Source organism: Grampus griseus (genome assembly GCF_964374135.1).
Source record: "Grampus griseus genome assembly, chromosome: 10".
Lineage (NCBI taxonomy): Eukaryota > Metazoa > Chordata > Mammalia > Artiodactyla > Delphinidae > Grampus > Grampus griseus.
The window spans coordinates 71,763,277-71,782,734 of NC_139004.1; the positions used below are offsets into that span (position 1 = coordinate 71,763,277).

At 41.6% G+C, this 19,458-nt stretch overlaps 1 protein-coding gene across 1 annotated transcript in view; it reads right to left on the bottom strand.

The window, feature by feature from the left end:
* ERC2 (ELKS/RAB6-interacting/CAST family member 2) overlaps positions 1–19,091 on the bottom strand; it is a gene marked incomplete at both ends in the record, with an annotated part of 833,862 nt that extends 814,771 nt beyond the window's left edge. The window contains one exon of the mRNA XM_082663222.1: positions 18,435–19,091. Coding sequence (XP_082519348.1) covers positions 18,435–19,091 — 657 coding nt within the window. The remainder of the gene's footprint in view (positions 1–18,434) is intronic.
* Between the last annotated feature and the right edge of the window lie 367 nt (positions 19,092–19,458).

Here is a 19,458-nt window from a genome sequence, read left to right on the forward strand (position 1 = left end):
TTTACTAAGCAGATGGATGGATGGACAGCCAGATATTTATTTAAAAAGCAAGTGAAAAAGCAAAACATAGTTCCTAAATTTACAAAATACCTTTAAAAAACTGAGACACAACCTTCAGTCCACAACTACCATTTCTGTCCTAAAATACTTTTATCTGCAATTGAATAGGGAATAGATTGCATAGTCTTAAAACAAAAAGGCAAACAAAATTTTATTTAAACCAGAGCATCTTCCACTGAGAAAGCTATGACTAAGGAAGCACTGTAGCTTTGTAATCCACAGGTAAAACCTCTTCTTGGATTATTTAAGAACCACTCTGCACTCTTGGGAGCATGGGGTATATTTCTGCAGCGTTTCTATCAAGATAGTAATTAGTATAGCTGAGAAATGCCATCAACAGCACAAGTAAAATTAGCCTTTACTTGTAAAATTTCTCCTGGGAAGTGCTGGTGGCTCCTGCCTCCACCAAGCAGAGTAATGGGCTTGCTGGGTCGTCCCACAGAAAGCAAACCGCCCCATCGGCAGCACCTGCATAAAACCACCAGCACATCAAGCTGGACCGCCAGAACATCCACCTTTCTCTGCTTCAATCAGAACTGCCTCATCCTAGACCCATCCCCTCATCAAATCTCACTTATGAGTCGTAAAACAGCACTTTTTTTTCTTTGGCCACCAGGGAACTCTTAATTTCCCTGAAAATTTTTGAGTAGTCTTAGAGTTATGGCATGTTTCAACCAAACATTTTTGTCTCTGTGCAGTGATACCTCAGGGCAGCGGTCCCCAACCTTTTTGGCACCAGGGACCAGTTTCGTGGAAGACAATTTTTCCACGGGCAGGGGCGAGGGAGGAGGGGGGGTGCAGAAGGTTCAGGTGGTAATGCGAGCGATGGGGGGCGGCAGATGAAGCTTGGCTCCCTCACCCACCTCTCACCTCCTGCTGTGCGGCCCTAACAGGCCTCGGACCCATACCGTCCGCGGCCCGGGGGTTGCGGACCCCTGCCTCAGGGGAAATGAAGGTCCAAGGAGAGGAGGCGACCGGGCCAACATCACATCCTGTCTGGCATCAAAGTCAAGTCTAAGTTAAGTCTAAAGCTCCATAGTCTGGAGCTTTCTCTTTTTGTTAAACAAAGCAATCTCCTTAGGATAAAAGTTACTGCTTTTACTCCACACCTACTAATATCTCTTTATCTGGACCTTTCCTGACCACCTTCTCCCTGGGTTTGAGGAAGAGAAACACCACCGGCCCAAGACATCTCATGTTCTCCCTCCTGTTTCAGACCTTGTTCAACCAATAACCCCTCTTTCTAGTGGCCCATTCCCTAAAAGTTAAAAATATGGCCAAGTGTGTCACACATTGGTGGGGGAAGACTCCCCAGACTCTGCATCCCCTCCAGTTATCTCTTCAAAGCCAAGCTCCTTGCAGGAAAAGTATAAAAATCTATATTACCACTTGCAACCCACTGCAGTTTAACATCCATTCTCACCACCGCCGTGATGTTAAAAAAAAAAAAAAAAGCCAGTTCCACTAAACCCACATCCCTGTTCAGCATCACCACCTGGATGAGTGAGACTTTGCAACAAAACATGATCAAAAAACATGATCTCACAGCATCCTGATCCTGTTTCGCCCTCAGTCTTCCCAAGTGGATCAAGCCCCAAACCTTTGACTCCTTTTGTTTCCTCCACTATAATGGAACCTCCATAGAGGCAGGAATTTTTTACTATTACTATACCCTCAGCACCTAGTCCAGAAAATGGTGGAAATTCCATATTTGTTGACTTGATCCATTTCAGCCATTCAGTCATCATTTTGTTTGATCCCCTTGGGGGACAGCAGTGATATCTCCAGTGGAAAGTAAGTAGACACATCTAAAGACCAGTGGAGACATTAGGGTTAGAGAACTTGATATGAGAGACCATTCCTTTGGTACAAACTATGAAAGTGTCATCATAAGAGTTTTAGCTGGACATAGATTATGCAGCAGATGGATTCAGTAGACAGAGATTAATAAAACAGGCCAAAGTTTTTAAAAAATCAATCAATCAAACACCTCCTCTGAGTCCTCGGGAGTCTAGCTTGGTTGGGTTAATGTGTGGAGCTATCTAGACCTGGAAGCCACGTGATCTTCTTTGGACAACTTGAGAGTTTGCCTTTCCTGAGAGTATAGACAACAGCATTTATTGGGAAATCATCCTCATCTTTTTTCTCTATTGCTCCCTATAGTGATATAAAAATTTATAGTTTCCGCCTTATGCTACAGAAAATATTTCAATGCAGCCTACCAGAAAAATGTAATATGAGTCTCCCTTTTTTAGCAATAGAAAAGTCTGACTATGGCCCAAAATTCTCCAGAGGAGCCATCTGTAAAACAACATGAACTGCCTTAGATTCAGCTAAGGGGGTCAATATCTCAGGCAAGAAAACTCTCCTACCCATCCCTAAGAAGCTCATCTGAACTGCTTTCAAGAGCAGGGTATTCTAATTCCACTGAATCTATAAAGGAGAAAGAATAACAGGACAATAAGGAAAAAACATTCCCAAGACTGTAACATGGCATCTCCTTGGCATATAACAATACCTACACATCCAGTGATGACGTTTTAGAGATGGCATTTCCCCCTCCATCTATCTCCCTCCCTCACTCCTTTCCTCTCTCTCTGTCTCTCTCTCTCTATCTCTCTCTCCATCTCTTTGTCTCTGTGCCTCTGTCTGTCTCTCTCTCACACACACACATATTAGTAACAGAAAAGGCATGTCAAAGAACTGAGCCAAGGAAAACTGGGCTGTTCTCAACTCAAAAGACGCAGAGCTTCTGCCGGGTCTGTAAGCACCCTTCCCTTTTGACCATTGGCATATTGACAGAGGAGGTCTTAAACTCATCCTTCTGCTGTACCATGGCAGAGGAGTTCACAGAGCCAGGAACATACAGGAAAAATCATGGAAGCAAAATACAGTGCCTCCATGTAATATTAAGTACCATACTTACTTCTCTTGAATCAGAAAAAAGTTTTAAGGTGATGTCCAAGGTCCAATTTCTCTTTCTCCTCTTTAAACATAAGTGCCATAATTGGACAAGTACTTTTGCCCTACCTTCATCCCAATGATTTATAAAATAAATCTCTAATCATCTAGTTTCTCTTGTCTATTCTCTCCATTGAAAGTCTGGACTCCCCACCACCCACCCCTGCTCCCACCTTCCACCATTTTGAATATTAGTCCATTCTCAAGGACTGACTCCAATGCCACTTTCCCTATATGAAGTCTTCCCTCATCCCTTCCTTCACTGGGTTTCTAAAGCATTTTAGTTGTATATTTTAGTGGCAGGTACAACTTTCTTCCCTTTTTTTAGTGGGTCTTTTTTTTTTATAGGTTTTTATGAGTACAGCATTTTCCCTGCTAGACTACATTCTCATGGCAGGAGCTAGGACCTACTCATTTTTGTAACCACAAAGCTTCTAAACAGAGGGCCCTGTCTACCAATCAAGATGCTCTGGGCTATTAGTAAACCTCAACTCTAATTGGCTTATACAAATTGCAGGAAATCCAGAGGTGGGACAGTCTTCAGGTATGGCTCTGGTTCCATTTCTCTGCCATTCCCTCAGCTCTCTAACTCCCTTATGTGTTGCCTTTGTCCCCAAATTGGTTTCCCTCATGGTTACCATCATAATCTATTATTTGAATGTTTACTCGTGCTAGCATGGTGCTAAAAATTTTTACATTAACCCCCTCATTTAATCCAATTAAACTTAAATCCTATTAAATTTACCCTTATAGCAGTAAATTTACACCTAAAGCAGGTACTATTATTATACCTACATTACAGGTGAGGAAACAGGTTCAGCCAGATAAACAAAATTGCCCAAAGTCCCACAGCTGGAAATGGAACCCAGGAACTTAATCTCCAAAGCTGGTGCTCTCAACCACCAGCTGTCAAAGACAACCCAACAAGAACCAAGAAGGCAGGCCCCACTAATGCCACATTACCAGTCAGCTCACAGAAACTCTGAACGGGCAACATATCAGATGCAGAGGGTAAAAGTGTGGCTGCCAGAATTACAATATAAGCATCATGTATGAATGCCGCTACACATCCTACAACAAGGTTAGGAAACACCTAATAGGTGTTAAGAAGGCATTCAAGACTGGCACCAAGTTGAGACTTTCTCATAGAAGCTAATCAGAAATACTGGATGGGATTTGGAAAGGCAATGACTTTTTCAACATGGGCTTCCAAGTTGTTGAATTCAGACTCCATGCCGGCTCTAAGATTACCTTGTGTACACAGGGCTGGCCACTAGATATTTCAGCCGACCCTGATTTTGGCAACCAACTTTGGAGTTAGTCTGTCTGGGCTCAACCTCAGCTCTGCCATTTGCTAACTGTAACCTTGGACAAGTAACCTCCCCTCTGAGCCTTACCTTGCTTGCATATAAAATGGGGATAATACTAATAGGACCTACTTCACAGGGTCCTCATGGGGATTAAATGAGACTCCATATGTGAACCCTTTGGCACAGAGTTTGAAATATCATTATTCCATTTAGAATACACGTAGGAAGTGCTTTATGAGCTACACTGATAATTTTTATTCTTATCAAGGGAACATACTGCAGTCGGGTGGGTGTGCTAAATGGGAAAGTGATTCATAGACCTCACCCTCCTGCCTGAGAAAGGCAGGAGCCCAGATCTTCCCCACAACTCCCCCTCCCCAACCCCTTCCAGAGGCCCTACATTGGCTGAGTGTTGGGAGGATGCTATGTCCATTCTCCTGGACTCTGGCTAGGCTTCTAGAGAAGAGAGAAAATGCTCACATCAAGGACTCTTCTGAGAAAGGTTAAAAAACATGAGCAAGAAATTTCCTTCCCTAGCTAAAACTTCATGTTCAAGCTCCAAGGTAGAGTCCAAAACAAGGTATATCACTGCTATGTTCCTTATTCACATTCTACATAGAAAAAAAAATGGCTCTCAAATAATTTTCATGAGATGGTAAAGGGACCGAAAGTGTGTCTCACACTACTTTAGAGTCTTCTTCAGCCCTGAGCATGTAACTGGGAACACAGTAGTTACCCAATTAACCTTTACTTTCTAACTCACCAAAATCTTTTGTTTCTTGCTCTATCACAAATGCCTATGGCATAAGTTAATTTGCAGTTTTAGATTTATTTGCAATTACAAAGAAATGAAATAGAATTCTCTCAGGTGAACTGGGAATTTTGGCACCCCAAGACAAACATAATGACCTAAAAGTCCTCAATGAAATATTAAACGTATACTTTACTATGACACCCAACACTATGTAAACTCTTTCAAGGTAACATTCCTGAGGGTGGAAGAAAATCTGCCACCTCTAGTATATTGTACCTGAATACATTTAGCGAATGTGGTACAGTCTATCTACAAGCTTCCACCTTACCAAATACACTCTCTAACCATCACCAAAATCCTGGTACGTGTCCCCACTTCTCAGCACAAATTGAATAGCAGTGAGCCAAAGACATGTCTCATACCACCAAAAGCTCACTCATTTCATTAACTACTAGGAACTACTTACTCCTAATACATGTACTTGATATTAAATGGCAATATCTAGACAGAGTTTTACCTAAATGCCCTTGGGGTTCAGAGCAGGAGTAGGGAGGAGAAATTCAGATTTTGCACATTTTCCTAGGGAAAACTACGAAGTTTAATGAAAGCTTCGCAGCAAATACCTTGTCCCCAAAGTTTAAAATCACAGACAGAAGTTTTAAAAATTTCAGAAGGCAAATTTTATTTATTATTTGCTGCATTTCTAAATTTGAGCAGTTTCTAAATTTGGTCATCATGTGCATTATCCAACTTTCCATCGCATATATTTACTTATTTCTACTGGTTTCAGGATTCATTGGGAACTTTTATATTATTTTACATGGGTATTTCAGAAAGCTCCTCCAAGGGACAAATCAGTGAATCTTAATTTTTTTCAAACTTTTTAGATAATATGTGCTCAGGAGCCACTATTTTTTAGAACTCAAGCTAACTGTTACACCTTAGAATAGAAGACGTCAGATTATAACATGCCTAGTTCTAAAAGTCTACAGATACTATCACCAAAATTTCAACCAGTTTGGAGACCCAAGTGTCAATGAGACTAAGCAAGTTTACAAACAGTGGAGAATTTTTTAAAGTTCCATACAGGATGCAATCTGACATTATGTAAAGAAGCCATATGGGTTCCACTAAGATAAGATAGCATGAACCTGGTATCAGTCAATACTACTTCTGGAATTTCTGCAGTGGGCAAAATCACAGCCAGGGATCGACAAGATGGGTGTGATGGTCAAGAGATTCCAGAGGGCTTACTGAAATAGCTAGTTATAGACAGAGGTAACAGTAGTTAACTTTCTTTGATTGGTCTTGGTCTTCCTAATAACTGAAATAAGGCCATCTCCCAATTATATGTTGCACAAACATATTTCCCAGAAATAGCTGCCCATTCCTCCTTACCACCTTACCCACAGGCTCCCTTGATAGAGAATCTACCCAACATGCCCTTTCTCAAAGAGACTCTCCATAGTTCTTCTGGGGGTGGGGCATGGGAAGGGGGCCACAGAGCTCATGACTCCTTTGGCCACAGCTGACTGGATCTAGAGCAGACTCTGATTCAAGTTGGGCCAATCCGATTATTGTTTCTCTGAATTCAAAATTGAAATAGAGAAACTATGCAGTATCTATTGAGCACTTGAATGGAGAAGACATGTATGCTTTCCTTTAGTGGCCACTTTTTCACAAGCGACATATAAAAACAGATACTGAGAGAGAAATGAGAGAGTGAGAGACTTTGTCCCTATTCCTGATCATTTTCCAACTAACTCAATTCCAGCCCCCCAAGACACCTGGCTATCCTACTTACCCTTAGAGTCTGGGAGGAGCTCTTATGTGTTCCTAGTAAATCCCCCATTTTTTTCCTTCAGCATGCTTGAATGTGTTTCTGCTACTTGCAACTACATTCTCCCTTAACCAAGAAGTGATGGAATGAATCAGTAAATAAATGAGCTGGATTCTCAAAGAAGACAAAGAAGAGGTTTCATAGGGCAAAGTTGCTAAGAAAGGCAGAAATCAGGAATGCTGGGACCCAAGAGGGGAAGATCTGACTTTCAGAGACAAGATTTGGAACAATACAAAAGATAATTCCTGAATAGGTGTGAGCATCCCAGTGAGGTCAGAAATTACTTGAAGAGGAAGCTGAGAGATGCCAGTTGAGGGACTCCTGGGTCAGGAGGCCATCTATATACCCTGAAGTTCTTGAAGATGGAGACAAGGTCAGGAAAATTCTAACTGGGTTAATGAGACCATCCTCATTGGGGTCCAATAATCCATAAAAAAGAGCTTCCCCATCCCTGAAGCTCTGCTCTTGTGGACCCAGCAAATTTGTCAAAATCATAACCACCTTAAAGGATCTGCTGGGCCTTTAATGAGCATCCTAAGAGATAATCTCTCTCTGCCACCTGTGGTTTTAATTTTCCAGCCAGTCCTGGAGTTGCTTCCTCTCAGCCTTCTGGATGGCTTTCCAAGATAGGAGTGTTCCTTTGGCATTCTCCCCTGTTCATTCACTTGACAAGAACGTATTTGCTCCTTCCTGCTTGCTCTCTATCCTCTGTTGCTCCCAGCAACACGCTCCCTTCCTCATTCTTGCTTTCCATCCTTTCTGTATACCTCCTTGACAACATCCTTAAGATACTGTCAGGGAGCACACTACTACTTACACTCTATATTAGGTCTTCCACTTCAGCACCAAATTCCCTGGTTTTTAAGCAAATCTGTTGTTTTCCCTTTCAAGACAGTGGGAACACAATTTTGGAGCTAGGCATACCTGAGATTCAAATCCCAGCTCTCTTTAATGGTGAGACCTCAGGCAGACCACTTAATCTCTCTATGCCTTGTTTCTCATCTGTAAAATGGGGATGCCACATGTCTTGCAGGGCTGTTGAGCTCATGCACGTGGAAAGCAACTAGTAAGTTCCTGGTACATAGCAGGAGCTCAGAAATGCTTATCCAGGGCTTCCCTGGTGGCGCAGTGGTTGAGAGTCCGCCTGCCGATGCAGGGGACACGGGTTCGTACCCCGGTCCGGGAGGATCCCGCATGCCACGGAGCGGCTGGGCCCGTGAGCCATGGCCGCTGAGCCTGTGCGTCTGGAGCCTGTGCTCCGCAACGGGAGAAGCCACAGCAGTGGGAGGCCCGCAGACCACAAAAAAAAAAAAAAAATGCTTATCCAACCTCCCTTTCAAGATCAATGTGAGACAGAAACAAAAAGCACCATAAAAGGTCAGCTTAAAAAATAAGTTTCATTTTCTTTACAGGTTGTCCATCTCCTTATAAGACTGATCTCTATTTACCAAATGTCTACATCTAAAAGAATTCAAGGTATTTGAAAAGTCATGGTTACTAGTCCAGGTCAAGATTTTTTTAAAGACATCTTTCACAATTCTTTCCCACACAATGATGAGTCGTTTTGCCTTTTAAATCATTATTTTTACATAAATATATAAATTCTGATCATCACTTCACAAAGTGAATAAATTGAGTATAGGCAAAGAATCAAGAAAGATGAAGATATAGTAACCATCCAATTAACTCAGGGTTTCTCAACCTTGCATCTATTGACACTGTTGGACAGATAATATGGCGGGGGTGGGAAGAGTCTAAACATGCATTGTAGGACGTTTAGCAGCATGCCTGGCGCCTACCCACTAGATTCCAGCAGCATACCCCACCCAGTTGCAACAACCAAATGTCCCCAGATGTGGTCAAATGTGCCCTGGGGGGCAAAATTGCCCCCAGTTGAGAAACACTAAGTTAATTTGATCAATGTATATTGCAGAGTCAGACAGTACAAGCCCAGCTATGGGTTTATAAGACAGGAAGTAGCTGCTTAAGTCATTACTTCTTCTCTCCAGAATATTCCTACTGAAAAAACAAAATGGCTGCATGTCACTTCCAAGATACAATCAAACGCTGGCTTCACAGAAAAATAGAGAAGAAATTGCACATGCCAGAATTCTGTTTGTCAGGCTGCTCTAGCTCTTGGCTGCATGCCCACATTCTGCCTAAAACCTACTTCCCAAACTTTTGAGAATGCTTTCCACAGCTTTCAGAACCTGACCTTTAGAGCAGCTTTATCTATGTGTGTGTGAAATAGATTTACAATTTTCTCTACTCCTGCAAAGCCAAACCACTTATTGAGTCCAAATGCCAACTGGGGATGGTGGGAATTTGCACACAGATGTCAGTGGACTCCAAAATAACAACACAGGAGCTCCACCTGCAACTAATTATAGAAACTGAAATTGCACTCTGGCCAGAAGAGGCCAGGTTCAGAACCCACCCCATCTGCTTTGGCCCATAAAATCACTCTGTTACTTCTTCTTCTGTCAATATAGACTTGCTTCTTAAATTCCTCTGAGGATGTTGTCTATAGGGAATTTTATTAGGCAGTGAATACTTTGGGGGTGACCAATTCCCTCTGCCTTCCCCTCCCAGAGCTTGGTTTCAATAAGTGCCTTCAGCACAAGTGAGACTAAAATAATCTATTCATTGAAATATTCCAAAATGTTTTCTTTGGTTGATTGTGTGCTGTTGCTATCCCATAGCCAAAATAAAGTGATCCAGAGAGAAAATGGAAGATGGAAGTCATTTAGTTCTCCCAAGGTCTGGCATGCAAGAATGTTTATTTTCTTCCCATTAGCCAAGTCTTTCATAAGAAAACCTGGGAATAAAAATCTGTAAGGCTACAAATGCAGTGCACATGGCTGATCCTAGGGCTGACTGCAAGAGATTACTGAGGCAAAAATCAGCTGACATCTGTGACAAAGATGTATCGCTCACTTCAAATCATTCTCCTACATTCTGGCAAACAAAGAAATCAACTGTTGGATCCATGCCATCTCATCTATCTTCAGAACCAAAGGAAGTTTTCACCTACCGACAAAAGGTATTTAAAATTGTGGTTTCAGTCTAAGTAGGGCATTGCCTAAGTCTGGACCAAAGTTTTTCCACCTTTCTGGAAAGGTGGACAAAAGCTACTATTCTCTGAAGAGCTGAGGAAGACTATTTCAAGACGAAGAAGATGAAATTTTTTTTTTCTTCTGAGATTCAGCATTCCAAGTTATGTTGTGGTACCAAACTAGTTCATATTCCCTAGTTCTAAATCCATGCACCTATGAACATTGGGCAAAACACACACAGGTACTCGCTCTTCAAATCAGAGTTAAAGTGAAAAAACTTACAGATATGACATATGATTGACTTCTTAATTTCTCAAATCTCTTGATATGACTTACAAGCTCTTAGAACATTTGGAGAAAGAGGGTGACTAAGGACAGCTCAAGTCAGCGCAGTGGACACCTGCTTTTGTCCTAGAGCATCCCTTCACCCTTCATGTCAGTTTCTTTAGAGAATTGCTCCTCTCCCAATGCCTGCAGTTCTAACAGGTCACCAGTCATGGTAACCCCTTCTCACATACCTGTCCCCTGCCACCACACACACTCACTAAGACCTGGAGAAAGAATATAACCAAGGCAGGACCAAAGTCCTTCCATAAATTTTCTAAATGATAAATGAAGATACAGGGATCTCTTACAGCTTCAATTATGACCTACCACATGAAGCAGAAAATGAGGCTCACACGTACAGGCAGATATTGAGAACCAGAAATGAAGCAATGGGGAGAGACAAAGTCCTGCTACAGTTTGAGGCCCTGGATCCAGTCAACCCCAAGCTCCATACCTGAGGCTTTCTGCAATTTCATTGCAGGAACTAATAAATTTCCATTTTCGCTTATACAGGCTAGCAGTAGCATTCGTGTCACGACTTAAGAGTATTTCCCAATACCATTAGTAAGTAGGTTTCTTCATTCTCATGTGTAAGGTCCTTTAAGGTCTCATTTCACCTCACTGAAATGCACCTATTTTTATGGTTATGATGACTGGTGATAATTAGAATAATAATGAACAGTTCATGATTTTCTATGTTTTATCAGTTAGGAAGGTACTAAGCTGCAAGTAATAGGATACCCAACCAGCAGTGACTTAAACAACTGGGGGTTTATTTTCTCACATGACTAGAAGTCTGGAGGCAGGCCATTGCTGGGGCTGGTGCAACTGCTCAGAGATGGTAAGACATATGTCTCTATGCTTTTCTTGTCCTTCCTTCCATGGTTACTAACAGGCAACATATTGACACTAAAGACAGAAAGAAGGAGGAAGGAGCACTGCTGGTGACATTTATTCCTTTATCAGGAAAATAAAAGTTTGCCTAGAATCTCCCAGATTTCCCCTTGAGTTTCATTGGTCAGTCACCTCAGGAAGGGGAGGAGGAGCCTGAAGGTGAGCCACTAACCAGGCATCATTAGGATATTAGAAGGCCCAGCCACTGAAGGAAACTTTGACCACACTGAAAGGGTTCATCCACTTCAGAAGTCTCAAACTTAATGTCACAATTCCAGAGCTGCTCTTAAAGAAGTCTTTCCCAAAGTATGGCCTTTATACCCTTAGTTCTAGGAATATTTATAGTTTGTGACAGATAGGATTTGTATGTGTGTATATATATATATATATATGTATATATTCACTTCACTCCCTTTCTGCTTTGTAGGGAGTAGATTTCCCTGACCCCACTGACTTTGGACTTGGCCACATAACATGCTTTAGTCAACAGGATGTTAGTGGACATGATGCAAGCAGAGGCGTTAAATGCATCTATGTGGTTTGGTTGGATCACTTGGTGTCTGTGATCCACCATCAGAAGATAAAGCCCTGAATAGCTGCTGTTCCAAAGAGAATGTGGAAACACGTGGAACGTACCTGAATCCCACTTTCAGCCTAGAGCCTGGTGCTCAGAGTCCAGACCTGCCCAACTAAGTTGCAGCCAACCTGTAAATGTGTAAGGGAGAGGTAAATGCTTATCTTCTTAAGCTAGCACGTTTTGGTATGGCTTGTTAGACAGCATTACTGCAGCAATAGCTGGCTAATACATAAATGCTCAGTTTAAGATAAAGTTTCATGGTCAAGTAAGTTTGGGAAATTGCTGGGTTAAGCAAGTTTAATAAATATGTTTAACTGCAAGAGTTAGAGCATTTCACATGCTGATATGTTATATTAGTCTGCTAGGACTGCCAAAACAAAGTACCACAAACTGGGTGGTTTAAACAATAGAAATTTATTGTCTCGCAGTTCTGGAGGCCAGAAGTTCGAGATCAAGGTGTCAGCAGGGTTCTTCCTTCTCAGGACTGTGAGGGAAGGATCCGTTCCAGGCGTATCTCTTTGGCTTATAGATGGCCATCTTCACTCTGTCTCTTCCACTGGTCTTCTCTCTGTGCATGTCTATGCCTGTGTCCAAATTTCTCCTTTTAATAAGGACACCAGTCATATTGGATTAGGCCCACCCTAAGGACCTCATTTTAACTTGATTACCTCTGTAAAGACCTTATTTCCAAATAAAGTCACATTCTGAAGTACTGAGGGTTAAGACCCCAACATATCTTTTTTTAGGGGGGACAGAATTCAACCCAAAATATAGTGTTTGAATTTCTAGGAGAGGACTATCTAGTATGTAGTGTCTTAAGTTTATTTGACCAGAAGATCCCCTTTGGAAAGTGTCATTTCCCTGGACACGCTTTGGAAACCTGACTTTGAGGGATCCATGGATCTCAGAGTAGTAGAAGGAATGGTGCCCAAAAGAAGATATAGGGTAAGACAGATCTGAGTAGTGAATATATTTAAGTACCACCCACAAACCTGATGGGACCCGACTCTCCAGGGATAAGCCCTTGATCTCATAAACACTCAGTAGTCAAGGTTACTGCAGCTGCATTTAACTGTCAATGGACACCCCTTCACAATGCAGCTGCCTCACCATCTTTTCAGCAGGAGATAGAATTAATTCTGTCACCCACTTCCAACTGGTACAACTCTTCATATCTGGACACTCACAGTGAAATGAATATTTTAGAACAGAGTTGAATGACCTCTGTTGAAATGGCCCTGCAGTTATATAAATAAAAGAAAAAATAATAATGAAGGAAACACGGAAATGTGATCCACCTCGACCTTTTCAAGTTACAGGCTCAAAATGAGAATCAATAAATCATATATGAAACTAGTTCTAAAACTCATCAAAAACCCTTATTAATATTGATTTAGAGTAGATTATTTTCTATTGTGTTAAGCCAGAAATAGAAATTATCACATAACCATTGCTTAAAAGCCATAACATTCCCCAGACAGGTTTACTTACACTTCTTAGGTTACGTTTCCCAGTGACCTTGTCCCACTTCTGCACACACGAGATGGGTAAATATTAGATCTAGTACAATCTTCCAGAGTATGATGCTATTTATATTCATGAAGATCCTTGACTAGCCATGCATGAATTAGGAAAATGTCTAAAAACTGCTTTATGTACGCCTAATTTGGAAAAAATAATCCAATAAAAATACAAAGTTTGGGACTTCCCTCGTGGCGCAGTGGTTAAGAATCCGCCTGCCAATGCAGGGGACACGGGTTCGAGCCCTGGTCCAGGAAGATCCCACATGCCACGGAACAACGAAGCCCGTGCACCACAACTACTGAGCCTGTGCTCTAGAGCCAGCGAGCCACAACTACTGAGCCCACGTACCACAACTACTGAAGCCTGTGCACCTAGAGCCTGTGCTCCACAATGAGAAGCCACCGCAATGAGAAGCCCGTGCACTACAACGAAGAGTAGCCCCCGCTCGCCACAACTAGAGAAAGCCCGCACTCAGCAATGCAGACCCAACACAGCCAAATATAAATAAATAAATAATAATAATTTTAAAAATACAAAGTTAATAATTGCATTAAAAATCCAGGGATATGAAAAGTTATAACCTATATGTACAAAACTGCAAGATATAAGTCCTTATGAACTTTCTGAAAATGTATTTTCTACCATGTTTTCTCTCTCTGATCTCCATTGTATGGGTAAATAGAATGGGGTTGTAAAGAAAAGACCACCATATCATCTTTTAGAGAAAAACGGGTCACTTAACTTCCCCATACACAGTTGCATTCTCTTGCCCCCAACAACCACTCTAACCCCACAGGCCATTAAAAATAAAAAGAGGACTACCTCAAGTGGCAGCCTAACATCTATTCTAAATCTTTTCTCCTCATCTCTCCCCAAATCAGTCTACAGGTGTGACATTGACAGCACGAGACTCCACCCCACTCTTCCTCCAACAAGAAAATACATCGTGAAGCAAAAAGCTCAAGTGCTGGAATACAGATAACTCCGCATCCATGCACTCTGGTTTCTACAAACAAACCAAAAAGTCCACACATCAGTACTGCAACTTAGTATCCCAAATGTATTTCTATACATGCAGATCTTTGTGGCTGAGCAGTAGGGCCTTGGAGAGAACCTAGGAAGTGTGAATGGGAAGGGGGTCTGGGGTGGAATATCCATCCAGGAACCTGGGCATCTACCCTTCACACATAAGAAATTTGGTCATAGCCACCTACCCATTGGCTCCAAGGTCTGTACTTCCTTTAACACAGGGCGGGTGTTCAACATCCTCCCTTAGATCTGGAGTTGGGTTCAGCTTCCTCTGACAGAACCAAAAGGACTTCAAAATATACCGCAAAGTATTGATGAATGGGAGACCTCTGTAACACTGCACATAAGGGTGAAAGGTTTGTGCCTGTGATCATTAAATTCACAGAACTATGAATTTCATATACAAGAGCATTCAAATATCCTCACCTCCACACTATAATGGACCTGCTTCCCATTTCTATTCACATAGCACAATTCAAATCATTTTAGATCACCTGAATTTAGTTAGTGAAATTCTAATTATCCAAATACCCCCTGGTAGAACTACATTTGTTGTTGTGGTTGTTAAGAAACCACAATCAAGTGTTGTTTCTCTCTTTTACATTCTTTTCTTCCATACAGAAAAGTTTAAGAAGAAATAAATTCCTAATTAAGAACAAAAATCATAATTAAACTAAATTACATTCTTAATCATTCTATCAAAACTAGTCATGTTTTTCACCTAACATATGAAGTGTGATCTTCCTATCATACTAAGATTCTATTCATAGCTCAGTGATCCTATAAGGAGGTAGTAAGCCTAAAGTTAAGATCTTACATGTTGGCATAAAATAGACAAAAGCCTTAAAGCCCAGCTCTGTCACTTACCAGCTGTGTGAACTTGGGCAAGCTGCTTATTCTCTCTACATTTATTCTTAATCTGTAAAATGAGAAAAAATCTAGCACCTACCTCAGATGATTGATGCAAACACTAAATAAGATGATGTACACAAAGCTCTAAGCACAATGCCTAGTACATAGTAAGCCCCCAACTGATGTCTACTGATTGCAGTAGCAGTAATGATAGAAACAGCAGCAACGGCAGAACTCTGGATTCTTCCCCAAACTTTATTTCATCTCGCTCCACTTTCTGACAAATATAAAAACTCCACTGGTAGAAATTTTTAGTGCTCCTTCATATCTGACTCTCCTCTCCTTCCTGGAAAGAAGAGAGGACTACACCTCACACCCCCTTGCATTTGTGTCACTTCCAGTCCAAGGAACTGAAAAGCCAATGTGCCACCACAGGCACTCTTTTCCTCTGCCGTAGCAACACTTGAAGCCACGTGCCAAGATGAGGAAAGCCTGGATCCTGAGTCACTACCTGGAGGAGAGCTACCCTGGCGAGTCACTAGACCTGCTTCATAACTTCAGGTGAATAAGAAATAAATCTCTGATGGGTTAAGCCACTGAGATTTGAGGTCTGTTGATTACTGCAGCAGGATCGACCCTATTCTGACCAACAGGTATTCATATACCCCTGAAAGGGATCCTGATATACTTCTGTGGGGGGGGGGGCACTTCAGTTTTTTTAAATACCTTGCTTTTTGTCAACTTTTATATTCTTTACTTTGTAATACTACTTCATATTGCAAGTAAATTGACTTTTCAAAATCTCCATGCCTCTTCCTCCTTTTATATTCTTAACCTAAAAAAGAAAATAATTATAGTTTACTTATATTTAATATACAGATTAAGACTAGGGCTTTCACTGGGTCATATGTTGCATAGTCATATGTCACCCACAGTAACCAAGGTAGCCTGTGATCATAGTAGGTTCCAGAACAAGGAAGAGGTTCCCTCAAATATTCACTTGCTTCTGGCTAAGGTAACATGGGACAGTTAAGTGGAATTGTGGATATTACCTGCTTTAAACTGAACTATGTCTTACAAAATAGACAAGGGGCTTAAAATGTTTTTAGTCAAAGCAAAAAGGTTTTGTGTGTCGTTAAAATGTACCTCAATAAATTATTTATTTTATTTTTTCTTTTCCATATTAATTCTTTGTGAATGTCAAAGAAGAAACATAATATATTGGCACAGTAGCACATTGTGTAATTTATAAATAAATATACATGTATAAGTAGGGATCTGTGCTCAAAAATTTTTTTAATGATAAAACCATAAGAAACAAGTAATTTTGCAGCTGACAGTTTTAAAAATGGCTTCCAAACTTTTTGTCATTACTTGCATCATTCCTAAACTGCTTTAACCATTTTCCAAAACAACTAAAAAAGGAAGAAAACCAGTACAGAACTGGGGAAATGGACTTCATAAACCAGCAAAGTCAGAAAAAAGCAGAAATGATAGTGAAGGGCATTGATTTGACTTAGGAATGAAGAACAAAGCTTTCTGTTCCAACCAAAAATCATATTTCCACATCTGAAAACCAGCAAAGGCTCTGTCAGATAATCAAAGGGATAAGGTGATTGCTTTCTGCACATAGAAGGAAAACGAAGAGCAGATTCTCAGATAATCAAAGGGATAAGGTGATTGCTTTCCGCACGTAGAAGGAAAACGAAGAGCAGATTCTCATACAGATCAGAAATGCTTCTACAAACGCTTGGACTCCAAAGGGGTGGCAGCCAGGGAAACAGATAGAAGCCAGCAGATGACCCCAAGAAAGGCAGAGAGCTTCCTTAGGACAGCATCAGGACCAACTATCAGAGAATGACTAGTTCAGCCAAGTTAAAGTTACCTCCAGCTTCTACAGAAAGTTAAATGACATCTGGGATTTTTTTCCAGCCAAATGGCACAACAGCCTCTACTTCCCATCTCTTAGCATTTATCTCACTGCTAATAAGAGGTGAAGCTGGGATATAAACCCAGGCATGTCTTACTCCAAAGCCCCTATGAACAGCAGCATATAAATGAGCCTCACAGTATAGGTAGGATTTGAAAATGAAGACTAGCTGGGACTGAACAAAAAGAGGCAGGGAGAGGGGATGCTGAGAAGGCCACGAATGGAAAGGAACAGAAGGGAAAGGAGGTGGGAAACTTTGAGTATGTGCAAGAATTACCAAGTGGTAGTGCAGGTAGCACAGAAGATGTGGAAGGAGGTGGTATGAGATAAGACTGGAAAGGCTGGCTCAGGCATTCCAGTAGAAGGTACTGTAGGCTCAGCCAGAGGTACACTTCATTCTGGAGGCAATGAGTAATTATTGAGAGCTTTAAAGCAGGGGAATGGCATAACTGCAGGTAGACAATGGGAAAACTAATCTTGCTATGACATGGAAGATGGATCAAAAAAGAGTAAGCACATAGTAGGTGCTTAATTAATATTGAATGAATAAAGGTAGAAAGACCAGGTTAAAATTTATTGTGTTTCTCTAACATGACATCAAACCCATCCTATCCAATCCCATTTAATATTGTTCAGTTTGCTATTTAGTGAACCAACTTCCTTCATTCTAGAAGGAAATGTTGCTGGTGCATTAAAAAAAAAATCAATTCACCAGTCAAAGGTGGCCCTCTAAATGTTGCTGTTAAAGTGTCTACTCTTGGGCTTCCCTAGTGGCTCAGTGGTTGAGAGTCTGCCTGCCGATGCAGGGGACGTGGGTTCCTGCCCTGGTCCGGGAGGATCCCACATGCCGCGGAGTGGCTGGGCCCGTGAGCCATGGCTGCTGAGCCTGCGCGTCCAGAGCCTGTGCTCCGCAACGGGAGAGGCCACAGCAGTGAGAGGCCCACGTACCGCAAAAAAAAAAGTGTCTACTCTTGCAAAAATCAACGTTTTCCTCTTCTATTCAGAAGGAAGTACATCTGAGCTGCTCTTGTGACTACTGAAAAAGAAAACAAAAATAACCAAGTATAAAGTTAGCCAATGAGGAGTGATCCCCCCTCTTCTGCAACAATGTGAAAAGGTTATTGGAAAACAAGGAGATCACAAGCTGTAACCTTATATTTCCTATGCCCTCTGCTAGTCTCCGAGTCAAACACATACTAAGCCATAGCTATCTTGATGAAGCCAAACTTTCTTCTGCACAGGCCGTGGTACCATCTGCAAACCATCAACTACTCCGTGAGAAGCCAAGGCTGAAAAACACTGAGATGAGTCATAACCTACCTGATTTTCTTCATGGGAAACCCTCATCTGCTCCTTGAGGACAGACATCCGGGCTGCCTCTTCTTTCCTCAAAACTCTCTCCTTCTTGAGCTCAGGACTCCAGAAAGTCTTAATACTGTTCATGGAAGACCCCAACTTGCTGTCCTTGATGTCTAACTCTTTCCGGAGGAGGTCATTCTCTCTCTGAAGTTCCTTGAGCTGTGCTTGAAGGTCCAACATTGTGCTATCCCTTACCTGCCTCAACATGGAGGGGACCTGGTGGTGATGATGATGGGATGAGCTGGTCAGACCGCCATGTTGATCCGTGTATGAAAGGACATCTGTGTGGGAAAGTCCAGCAGAGGCAATATTGGGACTACTCCCCATAGCTGTGACTCGGCCTCCATATACAGCTCGATTTGTGGCCCTTCCCAGAGTCATGGTGCCCTTTGGGTAAGTTGTTGAAGCCACCCCCTCATGATCGCTCAGATACATGGGTCCAGACGTAGCATAGGCTGCATTAAGGGACTGGATATTCTCCATGGACAGAGTCTTGCCTGTTCCTCCACCTCCCCCACTACTTGTTCTTCGGTGGCCCAAACGAGGAGACCTTGGCAAACGAGGAGATCTGGAAGGGCTACCTTCCAGATTGGTGATTGTTCTTGCACTTCCATACATTTTTCTTCTATTATGAGGTGCTACAGAAGAGAAGGAATGCTATACTAAGTTGGAGATTAAGCCGATATTTCCACTGTTGGCCAGAATTTTCACTGCATTCTTTTCATAGTCTGTACCAGAAAATGCATCCAATCAGAGATCTGAAAAATGAGAAAAAAAGATAATCAAAAACAAATTTCTTTAGAACTCTGACTGTTAATTGCATTATATTTTTAAAATATGTATATAGATGATAGATTGATGATGATAGAGTCACACCTATGCTTATTTAAAAATAATAGTGACCACAAACTTTTACTTACTATACGTAAACATTTTGTAAACTCCCCCCAACCCTGCTCCCAAGCAAGGTGAAAAGTTCTCAGAG